Consider the following 25,349-nt stretch of genomic DNA (forward strand, 5'->3'; position numbering starts at 1 on the left):
AAAAACACTGTTGTTTTTTTATTTATTTATTTTTTGCTAGCCACCAGCAAGCAAATGTGTGTATCTGTTCGAGGTTTCAATTTCTGGAACAACTATGAAATAGAACTGAAAAGATCTGAATCTGTGCTCAAAAAGAGTTATTCACTTAATAGAAATATATGTCTACATTGAATAAGAGAATCTGTAACATTTGGGTACATTTGTGAAGTGTAAATTTTATACATCATTTTATTTATGCATTTATGATTGTATATATGAATTATGTGCGATGTGTTTTTATGTTCACGAAAATAATCTGTCAAAGGGAGAAATGGAAAAATGCTATTGAAGTATTGATTTTGAACTGCTATTTAACTAACAGTATTCTGTTAGTGTTGAAAATATCCATCCATCCATTTTCTATAAATATGTTGGAATGAAACATGCAGGCATATTCAGTCTGTTAAAGAGAGGATGTTGCTCTTGGCAGACTATTACAAAAACATTAAATAACAACAACAACAACAAAAAACCTTCCATATACCATCTTTTTATGGAAATATCTCATTTTATTACTTGCGGCTTATAGTCCAGTACGGCTTATCCGTGACAAAAATCATTTTTTTGCTCATATTTTGCTGCTGTGGCTTACATACCGGTGCACATTATAGTCCAGAAAATACGGTAAATAACAAAACACGGCCAACTTTATTACTGTGTAGGTAAATACATAATCCAAATGACAATTTGTGATATATTAACATGCAAGCCTAAACTAAAAAAAACAACAATAAAGAAACAACAACAAAATCTATGTCCTGACATAAGGGACACCCAAGGTAAAAGCTAAGTTGTATAAATGATTTACACACTCAACATTTTGCGGTAAAAATAAATATTGGCCTAACCCAACCCTAACCCTTAACTCGGTAGAACGCTCTCATGGTCCATGTCTGAATGATCAGCGAATTTTGCAAAGCAGAAACCAACGTTGCTTGGAATGGGCATCAGAATTTTCATCATACATTTGGATGTCTGCTATATGTGCTTGCACAAAACTTTGCACAATTTCTATAAATGTTGTTGCCAGTGACTCATGAATTATACAAAACAGGCACACAGGTGGCACCAAAATCTATTTTTGGTGGTCTTTGAGTGTCAAGCAGTAAATTCTCCTCAAAAAGAAATAACGTTTCTCCGTTGAAATGAAGTGAATGCTATTAATCTGCTCATTTTTGTTACATATTGTAATAAGAAATAACAGCACTGTTGTATACAAATCGAATATGAAGAAATACATAGGCAAAGGTATGGAAAAAATTCTAACTTTATAAAGGGGAATTAACTCAAAAGTCTCACATATACACACACTAGTATTTTTGATCCATCCATCCGCCCGTCCGCCCGTCCGTCTGTCACTGCTTATCCAAGGTCAGGTCGCAGATGCAGCAGCTTTTAGATAGAAAGCCCAGACTTCCCTCCCTAGCCACTTTCCTCTGTGGGGTGTGTCAACCAGGACAGCCCTACAACAAGCAGAGTCTTGAAGAACTGCCCAGATTTCATTCACCTCAGCAGTCCTAGCACCGAGGATATTTTTAACCACCTGAATTTCCAAACTCTGCTTTCCAACTATTTTCAATTTGTATTTGTCTCTTTGACTGTTTCCAATGAGTGGCTAAGAAAATACTGGCGGCTGTCTCTATTTCTTTTTTCACTTGATTTGAAAAACTCTAGGGCATAGGGCACTTCTATGTCACAATAACACTATTCACTTTTAAAACAAAAAGTAAAGGTATGACAAATGTTAGAACAGTATTCCATTTTATTTCATTCCCTGTTTTTAATACATTCAGTACATGTTTAGTTGCAAGAGTCCATAATGCGTCTCATGCTCATGACCCTCATGCTGTTCAGGCCCATCTCTCTGAAGTTGCGGTACTCGCCGGGCCTCACATACACCATTCTACCATTGAAGTGGGGCTGCTCGAACATCAGCCAGTGGCCTTCCAACACCTGGCAGGACATGCAGTCGTTCATGCGGAAGCGCTCCATGATGTTGTCGCATTCTTCCTGAAGCTCATAGGACTGGCCGTTGAAATTCTCCTTTTCATAGAGCTTCATCCTGAACTGACCTCTGTGCTGCTTGGAGAGGGTTAGAAAAAAACCATCACAGATGTCAAATTTCCCCCTAGGTGTGGTTGTGGCCAGGGGATGGTCAGAAAGTTAAAAGGAGCGGCCTTGGCCACCACTGGCAACCACATTGTTCTGACCCTCGTTTGAAAGATAAACCAACTGCATATTGGTCTGCAAAAATGAACTCCAAGAATTAAGATTCTGTTGGTAGCCATCACCACATTTGATACAAGAAAACCTTAGGTGCATTGATTGGATACATAGTTTTGAAACCGCTATCGCAAGGCAAGGAATGTGTTGCTTGAGGCTTTTTTCTGTCTTAAAACAAGAGCAAAAGCACTCTCTTTGCACTTCGTATGTAACAAAAGGAGAAAACGCTCTATGTGTGCTTGGTATGTTACATTATAATTGATCATTAATTATATTTAATAATTAATTATAATTAAATAACCCTAACCCTAACCCCCCCACATACATACAAAAAACTATATCGGACACAAACAACTTTAACAGTTTGACAACCTTTCTTAGTGGAATTACTATTTTTTCAACATCAAAAAGCTTTTCAGTAGTTAAAGTTACTTTTGTGATAACACCAATAAGAAACAAATTTGGTGTTTGAAGATATTTTTGTGAGCTATGAAGCAACAGTTCTCAGGGAGATTCAGTATTCGGTTCGTTTGACAAAATGCTTAAAAATGTCAATTCAATTTTATAAAACTGAGTTCTTAATGTGAAATTATACTGCTCCCAACTTAACCAATCTGCCCTGAAAGAGCACTTTTGTAACGGTGTTTCAATTTGAAAAACAGCCAGTTTGAATTCGCACCATGGCACGGATTCACACCCCGAATTTCAACCCACCATGGGGATCATGCGGCAGGACCTGATGCAGTCTCTCATGCCCATTATGGTGATGTGGTCAGCGTATTCGCCTCTTCTCATGAAGTGCTGGTTGCCCATGAAGCTGGGGCGCTCGTAGATCATGAAGCAGCCGCTTTCCACCCGGCAGGACTGGCACCCGCTCAGGTAGGACGACATGTCAGAGCAGTCGTTCACGCACTCATAGGAGCGGCCCTGGAAGTTCCTCTCCTCGTAGAAGATGATCTGGGAAAGCGGGAGAAGAATGGTCATTGATCATACACCAGGTTAAAAGAAATTAAATTTAACACGCAGAAAGTGCTTGGGCCGGTTTATGGGTACTCCAGTATCTCACGACATTAGGGAAACATTCAGGTTTAAAACAAGATTTTTTTTGCTTTGCCTACCAAAACCCAGCGAATTTCGCCAGCTCCATTATAATGTCCATCCTTTTTTTTTTTTTTTTTAATTCCAATCAGAAAGCCAATCTTTTAAATGCCTTCCTGATTACTTACACATTTACCCTGAAGGACACACTTTTGAATCATTTCATTTTTTGCATCCTAAACTAAGTTTAGAGAAAAAAAATAACCTTGAATTCAATGATCAATGGGTGGGCGGCGAAACAAAGGAAAGCACTAAGGGTGTGCCAAAAAAAAAATCAATTCTCATTGATCTATTAAATGGATCAACAACGGCAATAAGCCTATTCCTGTAACCCTCTCAAGCGCATTTGAATTAAATCTGCTAACCAGAAACAAATATTCATACAAGAACAGAAAGCGACTGGTCCATAATCAACAGAACACAAAATTTCAACATGTCCACAAAGTAACAAAATGAATAAATAAAATATAAATAAAATATAATCAATCAAGATCAAATACAAAACAATGTATAAAAAAACCCTCCAAATTCATGTATCAAAGAATAATAGCGGTCCACATGCTATTTTTGTGGGAATGTTCCTTACAAATAAAAGCTTGATACATGTAAAAAAAACAACACTTTGTTTCCCCGTAGACTGAAGTAGTATGATGATTCTTTGCAGATTTATTAACTGAGGCAGAATTCATTTTTAATTGAATCAAATCAATTCTAAATTGAAAATCAAGTCTGAGTCCAATCAGACCCCAAAATTGGAATCGAATCGTGAGATACTCAAAGCTTTCCACCCCTGGACGTCGGAAAGGGGTTTTCGGGCCCATTCATCATGTTGAATCAGGACAGGGCCGTCAGAACAATCTTCACTCCGAGTGACCGTTTAGCTACCAAATTAAAGCACGAGACGAGATGAGAACCGGAAGTGACGAAGGTGGAAAACACAAGCGGAGTGAAAATTGGAACCTTTATAATCTGCAACTTTATCAAGAACAGCATAATTTCTCAGTTTTTTTTTTTTTTTTCTCAGTCCATGGTGCACCCTACTTCACACCCATAGAAAGCTGTGATAAACTCCACCTCACTTCCAATCCTGAGCAGAACACGTGGTAGGAAATAGACAAGAATCTTCAAAACATTTGAAATGAGTTTAAATGAAACTCACCTTGCCCCTCATACTGCTCCCAGTGTTGCTCATCCTGGTTGGAGATGTGTTGCTGTGGTTTGCTGCACCTGATTTAACCCTTTCCTTTTATACCGGACCGAACCATGGCCCCTCCCCTTAACAAAGCCCTGAGTCAGCGACTTACTATTGACACACAGAACACAGAGGTTATGGCCATAATTTCAGGGCCACGGGAACATTTCAGTCTTTAGAAAAGCCTTTTCTTTCATGATAGAAAGCATTTTCAGCCAGGTCACGAGTTCCTCCGCTGGTTAACAAACATTACTTCAGATTGTATAGATGAGAAATGTCTTTGTTCTTTTGAATTGATTTTAAACATGTAGTAAATGTTCGTAACAACTTGTACCTGTGTACCTTATAGACTGCATCAAACTAATTATTTTCCAAATTTGACCCAAAAAAAGCACATTGACATTTTATTTAAGAATCATTCCATCGACACATTTGACTTTAACCAATAAACTCATCTTCAAATCTAAATGCGAACACAATTTTGACTTCTCAACCCTAAGCAGTTAGAAGTGAAAATCCTAGTGATGAACCCAACAAGCACCGTTAGCCATTGAACACAATTATCAAGTCATTGTTTTAAGTCAAAACAATGATTCGAAAAGTAACTAATGGGTCAGGACTCACAAGTCGGCCACAGACCAGTTCGTCAGTCTTTCATTGCACTGATGCAGCAATCATTTTGAGAATACCCAAAAAAGTAGACAAAAATTAAGCTTCATCCCTCATATTATTATGTACATTTAAGCACTGCATAAGCACATCATCATTGTACATCATAAACAACAACCGGCGGATTACATACCAAAACTGAAATGGCTTCAATGGATAAGAGTTTTAATTTTGCATCCTATCCTTTTAGAAAATCGTTACAAGCCTCCAGTGATTTGTAAACTTTGTCTGGTTGGTTGTGTCTCACAGTGCATGGAATACACACTTGGACAGCGTCTATAGGATTCATTTCCTAACACAGAGCTCACATTCTTGCGGGATGGCAATTTTTGATCAGCTGGCAAGTTCTCATAATACTTTGAAAATGTCTGTATATAGCATGTGTGCAGAAAAAGTACCTTTTGTAATTTCTGTGTTTTTGTATGCATATTTTCCATTTTGCAAAGTTTTCATTTCATTAAACCACATTGAGATGACCTGAGAATATATACGATGCTGTTTCTAATGACTTTATTTACCAAGGAGGAGGAAATAGTCATGAAGGTGTGTTGCTGCTTTGCTTCCTCAGGTCCAGGACAACTTGCTGTGATTGACAGAAAAGTTAATTCTGCTGATTACCAGAAGATCCTAAAGGAGAATCAGTTTGTGCCCTCAGACTCAAGCTCAGCTGGACAACTATCCAAAACACACCAGTAAGTCCACCTCAGAATTGTTCCAAATTAACAAACTTTAAGGTCTTATAGTGGCCAATTTAAAGTCAAGATTTAAATGCAATTGAAACATGGTGTGACCTTAAGTTGGTAGTTCATGCCATAAAACTCTCTAATATGGCAGAGTTGTATGGCGTTATATTTGTGCCACAATTACGCACGCGCGGAAAAAAAAATTGAGCGGAGAAAATCAAACTGAGCGAGCGAAAACAGATTTTGAGAGCAAGAAAAAAACTATTGAGCGCGTAATGATAAGAGTTTGAGCGCGCGCCGATTGAGTTTGAACACAGAAAAAGAAATTGCTCGCTCAAAATTCCTCTTTGCTCGCTCAGGATAGCCCTCTCTCGCTCAACATCTCGCTCTCGCTCGCGATACTCCTCCCTCCCTCGCTCAACATTGCGTTTGCTCAACATTGAGCTCTCGCTCGCTCGACTCGTCCTCTGCGCTCGCTCAGTTCTGTTCACGCGTTACGTTTGTGCCACAAAACCAGCCAATCAGAGCTTGTAAAAGCACTTTGATTGACACTGCTTAGTATCCAATGAGATTGCTTGTACGCTATCCGTTGACGCACTCTCGTTTGCCCCGTGTTCACCCGAAAAGGGCAAACGAGAGTGCGTCAACACGGACTTGGGCTGGAGAATTACTTTTAATATTATTATTATTACTGTATTGTATCATTTGACAGAAATACCTTGTTAGTTTTTGTACTTTAATAATATAAGCCCACCCCTCCCGCCTACGTCGATGTGACGCACTCTCGTTTGCTCGTTCCGGGTGAACACAACAAGCAATCTCATTGGATACCAAGCTGTCAATCAATGTGCTTTAACAAGCTCTGATTGGCTGGTTTTGTGGCACAAACGTAACGCGTGAACAGAACTGAGCGAGCGCAGAGGACGACTCGAGCGAGCGAGAGCTCGATGTTGAGCAAACGCGATGTTGAGCGAGGGAGGGAGGAGTATCGCGAGCGAGAGCGAGATGTTGAGCGCGAGAATACTATTGCGAGCGAGCAAAAAGGAATTTTGAGCGAGCAATTTCTTTTTCTGTGTTCTAACTCCATCGGCGCGCGCTCAAACTCTTATCATTACGCGCTCAATAGTTTTTTTCTTGCTCTCAAAATCTGTTTTCGCTCGCTCAGTTTGATTTTCTCCGCTCAATTTTTTTTTCCGCGCGTGCGTAATTGTGGCACAAATATAACGCCATAGAGTTGAAACAAGGCTGCACCAGAGCGCTCAGGACAATCTTATTGGACTAGATCTACAGCATATGTTGGCTTTGTGTGTGTGTGTGTGTGTGTGTGTGTGTGTTTTTGGCTCCTTCATTCAGTTTTTGCCATGGCAATTGTCCGTTCTGTCACAGGGTGTTTTGCCACATACGTTTCAAAACTAAATGACTGTACATCCTTTTGCCAAGCACTCAGGGCTGGTTTAATCAAACAACATAGCTTTTAAGTGGTTGCTTGCTTCAAAGTTATTGGAGCAAGCGTTTTTATTTTTTTCTTACTCAGTGGAAGATTAACCTTTATAAATTGGTCGATCTACGTTCCTGCCCTCACCTATGGTCACGAGCTGTGAGTCGTGATCATAAGAATGAGATCCTGTATACAAGCGGCGTAGGGTGTCTGGGTGCTCCTATAGATATATGATGAGAAGCTTGGTCATCCAGGAGGCACTCCACAATAAGAAGAGCTAACTGAGTTGGCTTGGGGAATTGTCTAGGATGCCTCATGGATGCCTCCCTGGTGAGATATTCCGAGCATATCCCACCAGGAGCATACCCCAGGACATGCTATAGTCTTTATAGAGATGTTAAAGTCTCTCGGTTGGCTTGGGGACACCTGGGGATCCCCCCCCCCAGAGAATCTGGACGAAGCGGCTGGGAAGAGGGGAGTCTTCCCTGCTAAAGCTGCTGCCCCCTCAACCCGACAGTGGATAAGCAGTAAACAAAGGATGGATGGACGGATAGTTGGTTGTGTGGATGTTTTTTCTTGTTTTTCGTAGTTTAGTAATAGGCTTATTTTTCTTGCACTAACACTGCATCATTTCAAACTTCTTTACACATTTGGTTATTCTCCCAAAAGTTCCTTGGTAAACACCATTAACGCAATGTACCTGAAGGACAAAACTACAACTTCCATTGATGGTCTCATAATTTAAACTTATATCTTTATGATGTAAGGGCAACCATTTTCAGAACAAGAAAAAAATGGCTAAAAATCGACATTATTATGACGGTGACTATAAATGATACTCGTGTCTCAGAATGAACAAATACTTTCTCGGGCAGACAGCATATTTTTGGAGAAAAGCTTTATTTAAGTTCCTTTCAGTGAAACATTCCACAGAACAACTTTTATATGTCCATGATGCGTCTCATGCTCATGATCCGCATGCTGCTCAGGCCCATCTCCCTGAAGCTACGGTACTCGCCGGGCCTCACGTACATCATCTTGCCACGGAACTGGGGGTGCTCAAACATCAACCAGTGGCCGTCCATCACCTGACAGGACATGCAATCACTCATGCGGAAACGGTCCATGACGTTGTCGCAGTCTTCCTGCAGCTCATGAGACTGGCCGCTGAAATTCTCCCTCTCGAAGATCTTCATCCTGAACTGGCCTCTGTGCTGCTTGGGGACAATTTGCACATTTTAAAATCATTGTCATTCTTTATTAAGAAAATTCTTTCTGAATGTTATCTCGCTTACCATGGGAATAGCGCGGCAAGACCTGATGCAGTCCCTCATGCCCATCATGCTCATGGAATCAGCGTACTCACCCCTCCTCATGAAGTACTGGTTACCCATGAAGTTAGGGCGCTCGTACACCATGAAGCAACCGTTTTCAACCCGGCAGGACTGGCACCTGCTCAGGTAGGAGGACATGTCGGAGCAGTCACTCATGCACTCATAAGAGCGCCCCTGGAAGTTCCTCTCCTCGAAGAAGGTGATCTGGAAAAGTGATTCCGGAGTTTAAAAATGTCGTAAAAGCAGATGGGTTAAAGTATGGATTTGTGCACTTACCCTGCCCATGGTTGCGTGTGTATTGGTTCCTCAGAGACCTGTGATGCTGCTTTGGTGACGACGCTACCGTGTCTTTTATACCTGACCAAACCCAAAGACTCTATGGTCACCATTGTGTGTGAAGCCCTGACACAGCAACATGGTATGGAGGCCCTATGGAGTGCTGAGGGGCATTCGTCACATTTCCACTTTGACACCATCCAAGGGAAGACTTTACAATCACCTTTTCCCCCAAATGGGAAACACAACAATGAGCATTTTCTTCAGGCTTCCAACAGTGAGTGGGACATTACCATCTGATTTACTCAAAACACACCGCACGACACTCTCATCTGTAAGCCGACAATTTATAGGCATGAGTATCCTTTTGTTTGCCTTCGACAATAGTCTGACACAGCTTTATACAAAGAACTGGCCGACAAACAAAAGTGTTTTTTCTGGTGGCTTGTGGAGGCATGTGGGTATGTATGCATCTATCTATCTATCTATCTATCTATCTATCTATCTATCTATCTATCTATCTATCTATCTATCTATCTATCTATCTATCCATCCATCCATCCATCCATCCATCCATCCATCCATCCATCCATCCATCCATCCATCCATCCATCCATCCATCCAAACTCTTTATGATAACTGTGCAATTCTGCAAAATGACTTACAGTCATTTACAACCATTAAAAAATCGTTTTGAGGTCTTTAGTACTGACCAATGTTTTTCTAATCATCAGGATAAGGTATTGGAAGTAAGTAAGTCAGTGGAGGACATTGGGGATACACATCCAATTCTGATACTGTTTGTCCTGTTCAGGCTCCCAGGAAGCTGGGTCGATCTAACGATGAAATTTCTGGATGGATAAAAATTATCTTAGATATGAGATATGAGTAAGGGAATTTTGGCAAAAAAAGGTGACAGAAACACAGGAAAGAAGCCAAATAGTTGATTCAAAATGACTTTATAATGAATAAAATTTCAACAAAAATGGACAGACACTCTTTTTATCTAGCAAAAACTAACAGGTCAAAAATTGCACTTGCTGAATAAGGGAAGTTGAGCTGGTGAAGAAATCCATATCAGTGAACTGATAATTTCCTTCACATTCTAATAAATTGGTCAATGAGCAATTTTTCCCCTCTTTCTTCACATCTTCAAATGGTTTAAAAAATTAATGAATTGTATACCATTAAAATAAATGAAGAGGAATTTAAAATATTGTGTCCTTTTCCAAAAAAGGATATGTGTTTACTTTATAATACACTTTATATTAAGTACCTGGCGTGATAAAGATGTAACAGTATTTTGTATGTAACAGAGAACATATCATTAACTGACCAAAATGTATATTTCTTTCATCTAGACATACATGTTTTTGTTTATTTATATATATATATATATATATATATATATATATATATATATATATATATATATATATATACTGTATATATATTGTGGCTTCTACTTGCTTCTGTGCTCCTCAGGGTGAAAAAAACGAAACAAACAAAAACACCATCCCACCATATCTGTGGCCACAAAACCCAATGACTTTCGCCTGTCAGCTCGCATTTTGTGGAGGATTTCGAGCTGTTGTTACACCTGCGTGTGCAACTGCAATTGTTTTTTGAGTATTGTCCATTGTTGCAATGGAACCTGCGTGAAAAAGTAGAATTTCCCCTGTTGGAGAATATTCTGTGAAACGACTGTATGATTTCTATTGTATTTACTCTTATCCCAATATTACTTACTTCCAATTTTGTTGTATACCTACTGTATATACATTGTCAAGCAAGGCATTTTTTTTCTTGTCAATTTTATTCCTATTTCGATTTGAGGTTAAATACTTGTGATAAGGTATTATTTCTAAATAAAAATATCCTTATGGCATTTGTTTATTTTGTTCATATCTTGACACAATTACATGGATGTCATTATGTTATACAAATAGCTACGGAATTCTCAACACTGTTGATATCTTGGGCTTCTGCACAACTTGATGGAACCATAGAGCAAATGAAGCACAATGAACCATGTGCAAACCAATTGGTTGCAAAGCTTCATTGTGTCATGAAGCCTCAGTTGCTGACAATTGTTTTCTGTTTTAATCATATCACTTGGTCACAGTCATGTGCCGTGTTTGAATTCATTTTGGTTTGTGTTTAGTTGTTTTAGTGTTATATTCTTGTCCATTGTGTCAGTATCTTGTTTAGTTGATTGTGTCCATCTGTGATCGCCAACCGTTTCCTTTGTGTTGGCCAATCAGCTCGCTGCACTCCTTGTGTCTTGCTCAGGTGTTCATCGCTGTCTTGTCAATTTGGCTTTTATTTAGTCCCCTGTTTCTTTTCAGTTCTTGTTGGAGCCTTGATGTGTCACCAGCCCTGTTTGTCAGTGTCCCTTGATTCCAATAATGATTTTCTGATTCTTCCACTCAAGTCTTTTTCTGGGTTTTTTGGTTACTTTGTGATCACCACTTGACACGATCAACTAAACAGGACACTGACAAAGGTCACGGAAACAACCCCAAACTAGAATCAGAAAAAAAACAAACTGTCTCAAGCAGTTAACACAACAGTCACCTACTTTGTCATATTTCATAATAAAAATAAATAAAAGCATGTATCATTCCTGCTGATATCAAACTCTAGGTTGCAAAATCAGTTTCACATCTAAAGTGAAAAAGATGCAGGCAACACCATAATTATTTTATTAATCTTGTAGACATGGAAAATGCATAAAGTACACTACATAAAACTAAACACATAAAGCAAATTTCTTCAGGGCTAGCAACTAAATTCTTCATTAGCCCAATCTTAATATGAGTCACGCTCAGTCAATAAAGTTTGGTGTTTACCCACAGTTTCATACTTATTTCTATCCATACAGTATTTGTGATATCTGACTGTGTTACTTTCTTATTTCCTCCATTGTGTGGAGTGTATTTCTGCTTGGGGAAGTGTACAGAATAAGATTTTCTTTGTGTAATAATACACTATGCATATGACAGTAAAACTCTTGAACTCTAGATGTTCTTACATGAAACCACACACTTAGTAACATCGTATTGTTTCACTCAATGCTTGTGCACTCCCACTAGACATTTTTTAATTTTCAAGATAACTTCATTGATACAACACCTGCAGAAGAATAGTCATAGACTTCTAAAACACGTTGACTGAAAAATAATGCAGAACGAAGTAGTAATCCAATCAGAATTGTTATTCAACATTGCAGACACCGTCCCAAAGTACAGTGGGCTCCCGATTTACGAGATAAATCCGTTACGCGGTTGGGATCGTAATGCGAATTCGCCGTATGGTGGGCAATCCAAACCTATGTTAATTAGCTAATGCGTGTAAAACCTCAAGTAAAAACATAAAACATGTATATACATACTAAAAATTGGTATCAAAACTGTATAGTGAGTGGTACTTATTTATAATATACATGTATACAATTAAATATCATCATAAATAAAAAAAACATATGAAGGATTTATTTACCTTTGAGTGACGTGACGAGCTTGTAATGGCCATATTCCCTAGCGAGGGTAGCCTAGCCTAGCCTAGCCAAGCCTTCTTCATATTTCTTGATTATCTCCAGCTTCGTTTCCATATGAATAATCTTCTTACTTCTCTCTTTAACATCACTAGCAATTTTGGGACCTATTGAACTTTGAATTAAGCACTAAGAGGCACAAAAGATACGATATTGTAATTACTCACACTAGAGAACAAAGCTTTGCCATACCGTCACACTTGAAACGAGTGACAGCGACCAATAGCAGACCAGCATCTTAGTGATTCCGGGACACTGACCAAGAGCAGAAAAGTATCCTAGGGAGTCGTGACGCCGACCAATAGCAGAACAGCGCTGTAGTAACGTAAGTAGTGATGCGTGTATAGACATATGAGCACGGAGAGTCATGCACGCACACTGACTGCCAGGAGGTGTCGTTAGGTGAAAGAAATGGCGTAAAGAGGGCACGAAAAAACTTTGCAGTCTACATCGTGAGATGAAATAAATGACGTCGTAAACTGGGGGTCCGCTGTAGTAGGGTCCTAGGCCATCTTGCAAAACCGAGCAGAGTCTCTGCTAGAACTGAAACAGTACCAGAAATGTTTTTTTTTTTTTTTTTAACACTTCCAGTGTTGTGAATATGCTAGTACTTGGTTCTGGGGAATAGTCCCTGTGGTGTGAAGGAGAACGTTTGATCCATGTGGCAACAAGTGTGGAGAAGTTTCATTTACGCGGTTTCATTCATTGTTTTTTCTCGGGGAATCTTAAATGACTTCTGTTGTGATGTGTGATCCATGGCATGCCCATTATTATCTAACTACTATAGATGAGCTTGTCCAATACTGAAAGCGGTTTCAGCCTCAACAGTTTATTTTCACAAAAAACATCACTTTGACTGTTTATGATGAAGTACGATGAAACCAGAATTTAGAAAGTCATCAAATTTATTTGGGCAACAGTTTACAATTAGCAAGCATCTGTGATACGTCTCATGCTCATGAAGCGAGTGTTGCTCATGCCCATCTCCCTGAAGCTCCGGTGCTCACCAGGCCTCACATAGAGCATCTTGCCCCGGAGGTTGGGCTGCTCAAAGAGCAGCCAGTGACCCTCCATCACCTGGCAGGACATGCATTCGTTCATGCCGAAACGCTCCATAATGTTCTCGCAGTCATCTGTCAGTTCGTTCATCTGACCGCTCAGGTTCTCCTTCTCAAAGATCTTGATCCGGAACTGACCCCTGTGCTGTTTTTTTTTTTTTAAAGGAATGATGGTTAAATTGGGAATTATTTAAAACAGCAAGACAATTCGCGAGGCATTTGTTGTTTTTTAGACCCTACCATGGACATCATACGGCAGGACCTAATACCGCTGCTGAGGCCGATTAGGCTAGACAAGTCGGGGTACTCGCCCCTCCTCATGAAGTGCTGGTTGCCCATGAAGTTAGTGCGCTCGTAGACCATGAAACAGCCGCTTTCCACACGGCAGGACTGGCACTTGCTCAAGTAGGCGGACATGTCCGCGCAGTCGCTCATGCATTCATAAGAGCGACCCTGAAAGTTCCTCTCCTCGAACAAAATGATCTTTGGAGGAAAAAAGTAGAGTTTTCTGGCATCATAAAATATAAATCATCAGCCGGAGGTGGCTTACTTACTTTGCCCATATTGATAGTGGAGCTCTAGTGGATCGTTCAGGGAAATTTGTTGGAACTGATACCTCCTAGTCTGAACATGCATCATTTATACCAGAAAAGAGACAAAGACTGCATGCCCCCTTTTGTTTGAAGTCCTGACCAAGCACCTGACTGACTCAAAGCCTATAGAAAGTTGAGTCGTTTGCATATCTACTCGCATGGTCCTAATGTTCACGCAGAATTTTCCTTTGCTTAGTTTTATAGATGTCCGAATCACACGTTTTTGTCTGAGATGCTGATTTTAAAGACCTGACGATACCAAGTCCACTCTGACATGTTGATAATTTTGCAAAAAGTATGCAAATGGTGTCAATTTCTCAAATTTGTGCACAGACCTGTATATGCGGGATTTGCCTTTGTGAATTGAATCAATTTAATAGTAAAAAATGTATTACATCACTATTGTTGGCAGTTACGTGTAGTGTTTGGGTTTGTGTGTGACTTCTCATATATATATATATATATATATATATATATATATATATATATATATATATATATATATATATATATATATATATATATATATATATATATTTCTTTATATATATGGACAAAATACACTATTGATTTATGACCTTGTTAAATATAAACAAACAGCTGAGAGTAGCTTGCTCACCACCAAATGATTTAGTCATTAAAACTCTATTTGAAGCAAGCTGACTACGCTAGAAGAATCTTTTAGCTTACCCAGAATGTTATCACATAGTTTGTCTTTTTTTCTCCAAACAATACGTACACATACATTAGCGCTCTCTCTCTCTCTCGCTCTCTCTCTCTCTCTCTCTCTCCCTCCCTCCCTCCCTCCCTCCCTTGTCTGTCCGCCTGCCTTTGTGTCTCTGTGCATGCATGTTCCCCCTCAAAAGAAATAAAACTTAACATGTAAAATATAAAAAAATATATATTATTTGTCCATTTGATTAGATAGAGTTTAGGATTTTTGAAAAAAGAAGTGCCATGAACACCTGAAAACCCTTTTAGACTATTTAGTATATAACTTAATATTTTTCACATCCATTAATAGTTGATAATGTTCTCGCGTACTTGTTATTATAATATTTACAAGTTTATTCGTATATATCATATAATTTAGCTCTGCATCTTTTGTTCTTATAAAAAAAAAAAATTACACCAGATTTTTTTTTTACATATACTATCTATCTCATGCCATCCATGGCTTATTTAAATCTTAACACTTGGTAGTTCTTAATGGGCCATGTGTATCATAAGATTCGGACCATTTTTGATCTGCAAGATCTATCTTTAGGGCAGAAATATGGTGATCTGTCTGATCTATCTGTCTTCCCCTGGTGGGACTCTCATTTATTGCAGGACTTGTGTGAGGGAAGGAACCACTGGCTGCGCACCTGTTCCCAATGTTCTTCACCCACTATTTTAGCGCAGCTGGAGCAGAGCTACAACGTCACATTATTCTCTTAAGATCCGCCACTACTCAGCTCTTTCAACACATTTAGAATTTTTCAGAGTTTTCCGAGTTTCTATCGAGTTCTTTATTTTTGCTTACTCTCCTTGTTGTTCCCCTCGGTTGTCACTTTTGATGCCGTGAGTATTCTCTGCTTATCTTTTTTTTTGCTACTTTACTAATTCCTCGAATTTCTCCCCGACCGTTAGTGTTTCGACATCGTCGCCCTGTTAGTTCCACCACTCAAGTTGTTTCCCACGCGTTCCATCCACATTGACACTTTTAGTCAATGTCACTTTCTGTTTTTTATTAGACCCCTGTCATATTTTTGCTTCTATTGGACTGACTCCCGGTTGCGTGTTATGTGCTCTTTTTGTAAATAAATGTTTCCTTATTCAATACTTTGTGTTAAGTGTCTGTTGGATCCAGTGACTTCCATTATCCCAGGTTTCGCTAGCATTACAAGAAATGGCATGCTGTGTTCTTGGTCTTTTTTATGATGTCACAAGTTTTTCCCTTCAGGATTTTCATTTCTTTTTCTTCTGTGTTTGTCTGTGTTTCTCCAGGAGTTTCTGTCAATCCATCACATAGCAAAGTTATTCCTCTTTGACCCGGCCCTTGAGATAGTCCTTATTTCTGTTAATATTAATAGATTGCCGCATATCTTTTAGATTTCTGCTTTCATGATTTGACGCTGTTCTGCATGTTTAGTTTGAGCAATATTAATATCATCAACGGCCTTCTGCGTATTTTGTAAAAGATTTTTCACTTCTTGTAGTTTCTGTTTTTCTCAAGTCATGTGTTAGTTGAGTCGAGAATCATTTTGACAAAATGAGAGGTTAGACATTTGTAAGAACCTATAGACAAAGATGGAGAAAAGGCATGTTTTCTTTCTCGTGCATGAGGAGAACGGAGGACTGCGTGAGTCCCATTCTACTGCGCTCTAGAGCAGCCTCTCTGAACCCTCCCTTTGTATTTTAGAAGTCCCTAATTTAAACAAAGGTTCCCTCCCTAAAAACAACATGGCCGGAACATGGTACACGTGTCTTTTTCTGTGTGTATGATTATTACAAGCTTGGCAAGATATTTCGTAGATAGCAAGCAAAGTGACATTGACTGGGGCCATCCTTTCCACGGCGAAGTTCGAGACAGCAACCATCTCACAGCAACCTTCTCATAGCACACATTGTTTTGTTGCAAGCAACGCATCTATTCTCTTGGCAAAGAATTTCTTCATTGTAAACAGTTACATTTATTATAGCAAATGTGCAATCACTATTTTTACAATTATTCTGACACAAAACCTTTGAAGTTTTCCTTTTGCTGAATTACAGGCGCTAAACAGATCTCTTAGTTGTAGCAGTTCACTGATTGTCATGTGGTCAGCGTCCAAGTTAAGTTCTAGCTTCTGTTTTGTATGGAAATTGAGTGTAGCCAAAAAACGAAGAAAGAAGATGGTTTGGCAGCCTTCGAGCTCTCGCTGCTCTTGCTGTCTTCATCCATAGAAACTTGGTTGACTAGGAGCGACAAGCCATTGGCAGGAAAGTGATGAGCAGGATCATCGAGCTAACGACAAGCAGGAGCAAACCAATGATGAGCAGGAGCCACAAGCCAGTGGCGACCAGGCACATCAAGCTAACACAGAGGAGCGCAAAGCTAGCAGTAATCTGGAGCGAGCAGCATTTTATATTTTGTGTCCAATTATTGTCACATTTTGTCCTGTAAAAATACTTCATTTTTGTCACTTATGCTTCTCCTGAATGGCAGATTGTGAGCCATTTCATCAAAACACAGTGAGAAATGTAAGGCCTCACAGAAGTCTCAAAGATTGTTGTGTTTGGAGGGATTCACATACCAAGAAGAGTAGTGTTTCACCAAGCAAGCAACATTGTTGCATGATACACAGAGAATCATCTGGTTGCATTTGATGCTTTTAAACCACATTTCACACTGTGATGCTGCCTTATTGCGTCTTTGTTGTCAGCAACGAGGCTGTGTGGATACGTTTTTTGGCGGACTTTGACCTATTATGAAAAGGAAAAGACAGCTGAACTTGTCCGTTCAGGACAAAAATGCAAGAGCAGTTGTTTGACACCAGGTGAGGGGGAGAAACACAGCGAAGAGCAATCAATCTACACTCTGATCCTGTCACAGTCGTCACTTGGCTAAAGCATTTCTAGAGCATTTCTGGAGACGTCCATTTCAAAGAAATTGGAAGGGCCCAAAGATGACTACCTATGGAAAATTAATGAAGATGTTTGATTGCAGATGTATGTTCTTATGAGTGAAATTTCTTTTTATTAGTTTGCATGGCAGTGGGAACAAGGGCCAGCTAAAAAGAATGTAAAAAGCAACGACATTCGCGTTGCACATGCAATTCGCAATTCATTTTGCTTGTTGGTCACCACCAAAATACACACACACACACACACACAAGTGCACCACTGATGGTGAGTGACCAAGTCATGATGGAAGCACGGGTGAAATAAAACGATGCACCAATAGAACGATGATTACTGTTTGGTTTGGCTTGAAAAAAAAAAAAAAAGGTGAATGATGACGGAAGGGGGCCCGGTGCGCCAACAAATGATGAATCTGGGCCCACCAAAAATGTGAAATGTACACCTCTAAAATTATAAATCATTTCGATTGAAAAACTAACAACCACGTCTGGCCAAATGCCTTACATACTGTACAGTTTATACAGAAGCAGTTTGTGGTGGATAATCAACAATAACACTATTGTCATGTTATAAGTTATGAAGCATTTATTGATATGAATCATTACATTTTGTAAATATGAGCCGCTTAACATGTTTCCATGATGCGTCTGATAGAACCGATCCTCATGTCAACCGGACCCATCCCCATGTCTCTCACACTCCTGTACTCTCCGGGCCTCAGGTAGAGCATTCTGCCCCTGTAGTGGGGCTGCTCGTACAGCAGCCAGTGGCCCTCCATCACCTGGGCGGACAGGCAGTCGGACATGCGCAGGGTGTCCAGGATGTTGTCGCAGTCGTCCAGCAGCTCGTTCATCTGACCGCCAAAGTTCTCTCTCTCGAATATCTTCATCCTGAATGGACCTCGGTGCTGCAAAATCAGAGACGCAACTAAAGGGTGGGACAAACGAACTTGCTTCCGATTTGGGAGTTTTCCAAAAGGTAACATGCCAGTAGCAAACGCCACCGCCACCTTGATGTTCTCACCATGGGGATCATACGGCAGGAACGGATGCAGTCGCTCATGCTGATTCCCATCAGGCGCTGGTTGTCAGGGTACTCCCCTCTGCGGACCAGCATCTGGTGGCCCATAAAGTTGGGGCGCTCATAGACCATGAAGCAACCACTCTCCACGCGGCATGAGTTGCAGCGGCTCAGGAAGGATGTCAGCTCTGCGCAGTCGCTGCTGGTCTCATAGGAGCGACCCTGGAAGTTCCTGTCCTCATAGAAGATGATCTGCAAAAACAGATACAAATCTGAATCCCAACGGCCATGTGAAAAATCATAATATTTAAATAAAAAAATATTATTTCGCATACTCTGCCCATGCTGACGTCCAACCCTGTCACTGATTGCACTGCTGTCTGCCCCCAACCGCCAAAACCTTTTATAGCTGGTCATGATAGCCAAATGATCTATGGAGCTTTTGTGTGGAACATCTTACTCAGCAGCACCGCATACAGTCCTGTAATGTTTGTTCAATCACTTTGCATCCAGTTATTATTCCTGACTGTATGCATCTGGTCCTGTGCCAATTGTGACCACCTCTCCTATGGGGTGAGGACGTGTCAGCTGGGCCTCTTTTTGTTCACTCTGTGGGCACGAGCACTTTGTTGGATCCCGTTCTTATGTAGTGTGAAAAATTATCTTTGTGTGATCATTTGATGGTGCAGGTTCTAATTCTTAATGTGCATCTGAACTTCCTTCAAACAGCAGATGTACTTTTGGGAGATGCAGTTGCTATGGTCGTGTATTTGTCACCTTTGTCATAATGGACATGCACTTGTCACCTTTGTTCATTTTGATGTATTTTTCACCTATGTCCTGTATTTACTGTTCTGACTTGTTTGTTCCCCATGCAGTTGCTAAGGTCCTGGCTTTATTATGTAATATAGGATGAATGGCAGATAGTATTTAAGCTCTAGGTTCTCAGGGAAACATCATATCTGAACATCAAGTCGAGCTCTGACCGTCATGTCACGCTATCTTCCTTGTTTCCTGAGGAGTCATGTTTCTGAGTCAAGATTCCGATATTTGCTGTGGTCACATTGAACTTTTGCATGTCAAGACATCCGACTTGCAGCACGGTGGGAGACTAGTCAACACATCTGGCTAACAGTGCAGAGGATTTGTTTATGAGCGATGGACTTTCTGTTTGGAGTTTACGTGTTCACCCTGTGCCTGCGTGGGGTTTCCCCAGGCACCCCAGTTTTTTTTTCCAGGTTCCAAAAGCTTGTGTGATAGGTTAGTTGAACACTCTAAATTGTCCTTAGGTGTGATTATGAGTATGAATGGTTGTTTGTCTATGTGTGCCCTGCTTAGGGTTTACCTCACCTACTGCCCAAAGAGAACTGGGATAGGCAAACCTGCACAATTTGATTCGATTCCTGATTTTTATGTCTCAGATTCGATTCATAAATGATTTTCGATTCCAAAGGATTTGAATGATTTAAAAATGTTTTCTGCTTCGCGACATAGATGCTTAAACAATCATCATACTACTTCAGTCTATTTTGCAGAAAAACAAAAATGTCAACAATGACATTGCTTTTGATGTCCATGTCACATGTTTGCCACTCTGCTCGTTTTGGTCAAGACACTGCCAGCATTTTTTTTCAGTCTTTTTGAAAAGCTGAATGGCGGAGCATATCTTGGCTCCACTGTCTTTCCATAATGCTCTAAGGGCGTAAATCTTTTAATGAAGCTTTTAATGAAGACAGAGTCGATTAAATCTCCCTCAGGGTTCATTTTTATGTGACTCGAGTGCCTCTCCATTTTTTTTTTTTTTTTTTACATTTGCATGCTAAAGCTTTCTTGCAGTCTGCTCAATAAAAAGAAAGCTGATTTTTTTTTCTTTGAAACTTGCCAAAATCTCCTCATCTCATACTCATGGACCCAATCTTGTGACATCTCATCTGGTGGGAATAGTGTCTAGTCCCTAGTGTAAAAATTTGCATTAGAAAGAAAATCCCAATTTGCAACACTTTAGGAATGAACACATTGTTCCATCACATAGAGTCATTTAAAATACGTAATTATAATCTGGAGTCATTTTTTAGCCTCCTAGTCTGTACATGTTACATATTCAAGAGATTTATTGTGATTTGTATATAGGTACCACACGATGAAATTCTTATTCTGTTCACTTCTCCGAGCAGCACATTACATTCCATAATCGAGCAATAAATAAAAAGCAATAAACAACAAACAGGGACTATAGTGCTAATAATGTAGTGCAGAATATCATGTAGTGCAAAATGTTAGTGCAAGATATTGTTTGTGCATGCAGTAGAGGGCAAATTAGTTTGTTGAGAATCCGTATGGCTTGTGGGTAGAAGCTGTTTGCCAGTCTGGCAGTCCTGGCCCTCAGGCTCCTGTAGCATCTGTCTGATGGCAGCAGTTCAAACAGATTGTGTTGTGGATGTGTCTTGTCCTTGATGATGTTGCGTGTTTTTCGCAATATCCTCGTGTGGTACTGTAAATGTCCTGCAGTGATGGTAAAACTGCTCCACAGATGGGCTGTGAGGACTTGATCACACGCTGGAGAGCCTTCCTCCTGTGCCGTGCTGTTGCCGTGCAGTTGCCGTACCAGACTGTGATAAAGGTGGAGAGGGCACTTTGGATTGTGTATCTGTTGTTGTCAAGAGTCTTTGCTGACATGCCAAATTTCTTCAGTCTCTGCAGAAAATACAGTCTCTGTTGGGACTTCTTGATGATCTGTCGAGTGTTGTGGAACCAGGTGAGATCCTCGCTGATGTGGGTGCCGAGAACTTTGAAGGCTTTTACCCTCCCACCTCAGTCCCATCGTGTGGTTCTACCTGCCGCCTTGGGTCTATGATCAGTTCTTTGGTTTTGTCCGTGTTGAGGTATAGATTGTTGCTGTGACATCAGGCCACAAGGTCTGCCACCTCTATCCTGTTTCCACATCCACCACTGATCAGCCCGATGACTGTAGTGTCGTCCGCATACTTAATTATGCTGGTGTTGTTTCTGGGAGGCTACACAACCATAGATGAAGAGTGTGCAAAGCAGGCTGCACAGCACACAGCCCTGGGATGTCCCTGTGCTTAAAATCCTGGTGCTGGATGTGCGGTTGGGGACTCTGACTGATTGAGATCTGCCGGTGAGGACGTTCAGCACTCAGTTGCAGAGGTGCGGTGCCAGACCAAGTGCAAGGAGCTTGTCCATCAGTTTGACTTGTCTCTTTCAGCCCTTGGACATGTGCTTGAACAAGCAGTACAGTACAGCAGTACTGTACACTAAGTTTGTCATTTTAATAACACATGTGCTTTAATTGAACAGCCATGATCTTTGTAAACTTGCCATCTATGTATCTATGTGGACTTATGCTCGCGGTTTCTAAAATTCACCTAAACTGAAGTAAAATAGGGGAGTCGACTTATAAGCAAGGCCGACTTGTACTCAGTAAAATATGGTACTTTACTTCCAGTGGCAGATGAACTCTAACTGCTAACTGTAATCAAAATGAGAGAGTCATCGGCATAAAGACAGACAATAATGGACATTCACATTTTTTTTTTAAAACGTTGCTCAACGGCTAATTGGAAAAATAAAAAATTCACAAACATTGCAAAGCTCCACCTGTATCACCGTATTTTTCAGATGATAAACCACAACTTTTTCCTCATGATTTGAGCCTTGTGGCTTATAGTCCAGTGCGACTTATCTGCTGTTTTTTTCCACCGGTCAAGCAAATGTGAGTATTTGCTCAAGGAGTCACTTTATGAAACAACTATGAAATAGAACTGAAAAGATATGAATCAATGGCCGTGCTCAAAAAGAGTTTTAAAATATATTATTAAAAAAAAAAAAATCTTGTTTAAAAGTTTGTGGTGAGTAAATTTGATATATGCAGTATACAGTATATATGATTGTATTTATAATTTGTCGTTGTTTATATTATTTATGTGCAGAGTGTGCAATGTTCACTAAATTCATCTATCAATTAAACAATGGGAGACGGAATGCTATCAGTGTTGATTTCATGTTTGAACTGCTATTTAACTCTGCAGTATTCTGTTGCTGATATGTCGGTAACATCGATCCACCCATTTTCTATAAATATAATGTTGGGACTAAACACACAGGCATGTTCAGTCTGTTAAAAAGAGGATGTTGCAGTTGGTAGACAATTAAAAATAATATATTAATAAAAAAAAAAAAATTTCATATACCGCCTTTGCATAAATATCTGACGTTATGACTGACGTGGCTTATAGTCCAGTGTGTCTTATCCGTGGCAAAAGATGTTTTTTTTTGCTCAATTTTTGCTGCTGCGGCTCATATACTGGTGTGGCTTATAGTCTGGAAAATAGCATCCATTGGTGTATTTCAGAGCAAAAAACCATCTCAGAGCAAAAAAACCTGCTCAAGTTCCCTCTACATGGACAAAGGCTGCTGGAGCGGGGTGGATCAAACACTGCTATTATACCAATCAACAGATAGTCTATGCATCTGATGACTTTCAGCGAGCACCAGATGCGTACATAGAGATTCTGTCACAACTAAGCATCCTGTGACAGTTCAGGATACTTGATTCTTTGATAGGTGACCGTCTGACAAAGGGAAATCAGACATGACCCTTTTGCTGATATGCAAATATCCCAATTTGAATGATAATAGCGTTCCCTCGTCTGCACATTCTGCATTTCATTATAAACCAGCGCAGAGGGGCACCTGGCAGGGGTCAAGCCAGCAATATCAGGGAAAAAATGGAAGCAATCATGTTCAAACTTTGGAGAAAAAATATTGTATTTATGACGCATGAACTGAACATGTCCAGCTTTCATCAAGATTGTGTTCTTCGATGACTACTAAGGCAGTGTGTACGGGTGCAACACTGACAGCCTGGACCTTTGTTTCTACTTGAGTCGATGCAACTCCATCAAAGTGGAGCGCGATGTCGGGTACGCTTGAAGCTCCCTGTACATCCTGAGCTTAGCCGACTATTCCAATCGCCACAATTGAGCCAGATGCCACGACCATCAAGTCATGCTGCTTTGTCAAGTACGTGAGTTTCCTAGAAAGGATGATTCAGATTTCTCGAGCGACTGGGGGAATTTGCTGCACTGCGGCCAAATACCAGTGCCATTGTGCAGCGAGTAAGCAGTAATTTGTGGACAAAAAGGTCATGTGTGACAAAGGGCTTGCATTTTGGCAACGGGCGGATGTTGGATGTTTAAAGTGGAGACCTGCTACCTTCTTGTGATAAAAATAACTCTAGTCAATAACTAAATAACATCACAATTTTTCCCCTCTCCGCTAACCTCTAGCCTCCAACCTAAAATGCTTTAATTTTCTTGGTTTGCGTTATTAATGGTCATCCAAACCAGTTGATCCTCCTTCAATCCCAGTTGGCTTCTCATCTCATAAGCAATATTCTCTCCAGTATGATCCTCTGAAAAAAGAAAGTATGTGAATATACATTGTGTTTTGACACCATAGCTCACGTTGATGAAAATGATTGATAAACTGATGTTCAGTTCAGTTGTCTTGTCTGACTCAACTACAGGTTGTGACAAAATGATCCATTTTGGGGATCATTTTACTTTTGTAATTAAGTTGTGGAATGACCACTCAGTGGGGACGAGATTCAAATGGTATTTTTGTAACGTTTGTACAGTGCCTGAATCATTTCTAGTCACTTTTCTGACTATGTACATGGCGGGTACCACATTTTTTGCAATGTGTTTTTATAACATATGTGATGTCTTGCAACAGGCATGTGAACCTTGCCTGGGCATCTCTTGTAATGACTTACATTTATTCTCATGTCCTTACACTCCTCTTTTAGTATGCTGTAGTACGTTTCAAGTGATAAAACGTTCATTGTGACACATTACTTCAGTGCAATTTTTACCTAGCACGGCCTTCACAAACCTTGCTATGCCATACATCCTCTTTATTACATCTAAAACTTCCAAATGATTGAGGTATACTACCTGTTTGAAATGCTGCCACCAGGCAGACGCTACAGGAGCCTGAGGGCCAAGACTGCCAGACTGGCAAACAGCTTTTACCCACAAGCCGTCCGGATTCTCAACAAATCCCTCACAAAGTAATCTCCCTCCTACTGCACGCATAAACGATATGTTGCACTTTTTTTTCCTTGCTCTACATGATATTCTGCACTACATTATTAGCACCATTGTCTCTGTTTTGTTATGTATTTCTATTAATTGCTATTTAGTAGAGAATTTTTGTCACATGTACAGCATGTAACCACACAGTGAAATTCGTTATTTATTACTCAATTATGTCTGCTGCTTGGGGAAGTGAACAGAATAAGAGTTTTATTGTGTGGTCAGACTATGCATATGACAATAAATCTCTTGAATCTGAAATAAATCTGCCAAAGATGATTAGGCACCGGCCTTAACTTCTTTCCTCATCTTTTTGTGCTTTTCCTAGTATAGGCTGCAGTAAAGGCCTGGAAATTCAATTAAAACGCAGAATGCAATAGTTTGGTAGAGTGGCTCATCTCTGTACATCTTTGCAAAATCCAATCGGTCCGTCAGATTCTTTTTG

The 25,349-nt window shown here is 40.1% G+C and overlaps 4 protein-coding genes across 5 annotated transcripts; all 4 read right to left on the reverse strand.

Moving 5' to 3' along the window:
* Positions 1-1,823: 1,823 nt before the first annotated feature.
* Positions 1,824-4,566, reverse strand: LOC148424094 (gamma-crystallin M3-like). Its single transcript, XM_088414820.1, has 3 exons — positions 4,520-4,566; positions 2,977-3,219; positions 1,824-2,118 (listed from the first exon to the last, which is right to left on the reverse strand). Exons 1-3 carry the CDS (start codon positions 4,550-4,552, stop codon positions 1,840-1,842), a joined length of 555 nt encoding a protein of 184 aa, XP_088270946.1. The 5' UTR covers positions 4,553-4,566; the 3' UTR covers positions 1,824-1,839.
* Positions 4,567-8,223: 3,657 nt separating this feature from the next.
* Positions 8,224-9,262, reverse strand: LOC148424095 (gamma-crystallin M2-like). Of its 2 annotated transcripts, none has more exons than XM_088414822.1 (3): positions 8,953-9,262; positions 8,638-8,880; positions 8,224-8,556 (listed from the first exon to the last, which is right to left on the reverse strand). In XM_088414822.1, exons 1-3 carry the CDS (start codon positions 8,959-8,961, stop codon positions 8,284-8,286), a joined length of 525 nt encoding a protein of 174 aa, XP_088270948.1. In that variant the 5' UTR covers positions 8,962-9,262; the 3' UTR covers positions 8,224-8,283. The 2 variants fall into 2 exon arrangements, with proteins under 2 accessions (XP_088270948.1, XP_088270947.1); XM_088414821.1 differs by having other exon boundaries at positions 8,224-8,559.
* A 4,133-nt stretch (positions 9,263-13,395) lies between these two features.
* On the reverse strand, positions 13,396-14,207 carry LOC148424096 (gamma-crystallin M3-like). Its single transcript, XM_088414518.1, has 3 exons — positions 14,121-14,207; positions 13,807-14,049; positions 13,396-13,711 (listed from the first exon to the last, which is right to left on the reverse strand). The coding sequence occupies exons 1-3, from the start codon at positions 14,127-14,129 to the stop codon at positions 13,436-13,438; spliced, it is 528 nt and encodes a 175-aa protein (XP_088270644.1). The 5' UTR covers positions 14,130-14,207; the 3' UTR covers positions 13,396-13,435.
* Positions 14,208-18,390: 4,183 nt separating this feature from the next.
* On the reverse strand, positions 18,391-19,159 carry LOC148424097 (gamma-crystallin M3-like). Its single transcript, XM_088414522.1, has 3 exons — positions 19,121-19,159; positions 18,789-19,037; positions 18,391-18,672 (listed from the first exon to the last, which is right to left on the reverse strand). The coding sequence occupies exons 1-3, from the start codon at positions 19,127-19,129 to the stop codon at positions 18,391-18,393; spliced, it is 540 nt and encodes a 179-aa protein (XP_088270648.1). The 5' UTR covers positions 19,130-19,159.
* Between the last annotated feature and the right edge of the window lie 6,190 nt (positions 19,160-25,349).

The sequence above is a fragment of the Hippichthys cyanospilos genome, chromosome 5, assembly GCF_059441005.1.
Source record: "Hippichthys cyanospilos isolate Australia breed blue-spotted pipefish chromosome 5, RoL_Hcya_1.0, whole genome shotgun sequence".
Lineage (NCBI taxonomy): Eukaryota > Metazoa > Chordata > Actinopteri > Syngnathiformes > Syngnathidae > Hippichthys > Hippichthys cyanospilos.

Excerpts from the sequence above, each read along its gene's own strand:
- LOC148424096 (XM_088414518.1), bottom strand. Across the intron at positions 13,712-13,806 it reads CCTGCCGTATGATGTCCATG|CACAGGGGTCAGTTCCGGAT; the intron begins GTAGGGTCTAAA and ends AAAAAAAAACAG.
- LOC148424095 (XM_088414821.1), bottom strand. Across the intron at positions 8,560-8,637 it reads CTTGCCGCGCTATTCCCATG|CAGCACAGAGGCCAGTTCAG; the intron begins GTAAGCGAGATA and ends ATTGTCCCCAAG.
- LOC148424094 (XM_088414820.1), bottom strand. The coding sequence starts at position 4,552 with ATGAGCAACACTGGGAGCAGTATGAGGGGCAAG. Across the intron at positions 3,220-4,519 it reads GGAGCAGTATGAGGGGCAAG|ATCATCTTCTACGAGGAGAG; the intron begins GTGAGTTTCATT and ends CCGCTTTCCCAG. Across the intron at positions 2,119-2,976 it reads CCTGCCGCATGATCCCCATG|CACAGAGGTCAGTTCAGGAT; the intron begins GTGGGTTGAAAT and ends CTCTCCAAGCAG.
- LOC148424097 (XM_088414522.1), bottom strand. Across the intron at positions 18,673-18,788 it reads CCTGCCGTATGATCCCCATG|CACCGAGGTCCATTCAGGAT; the intron begins GTGAGAACATCA and ends CTGATTTTGCAG.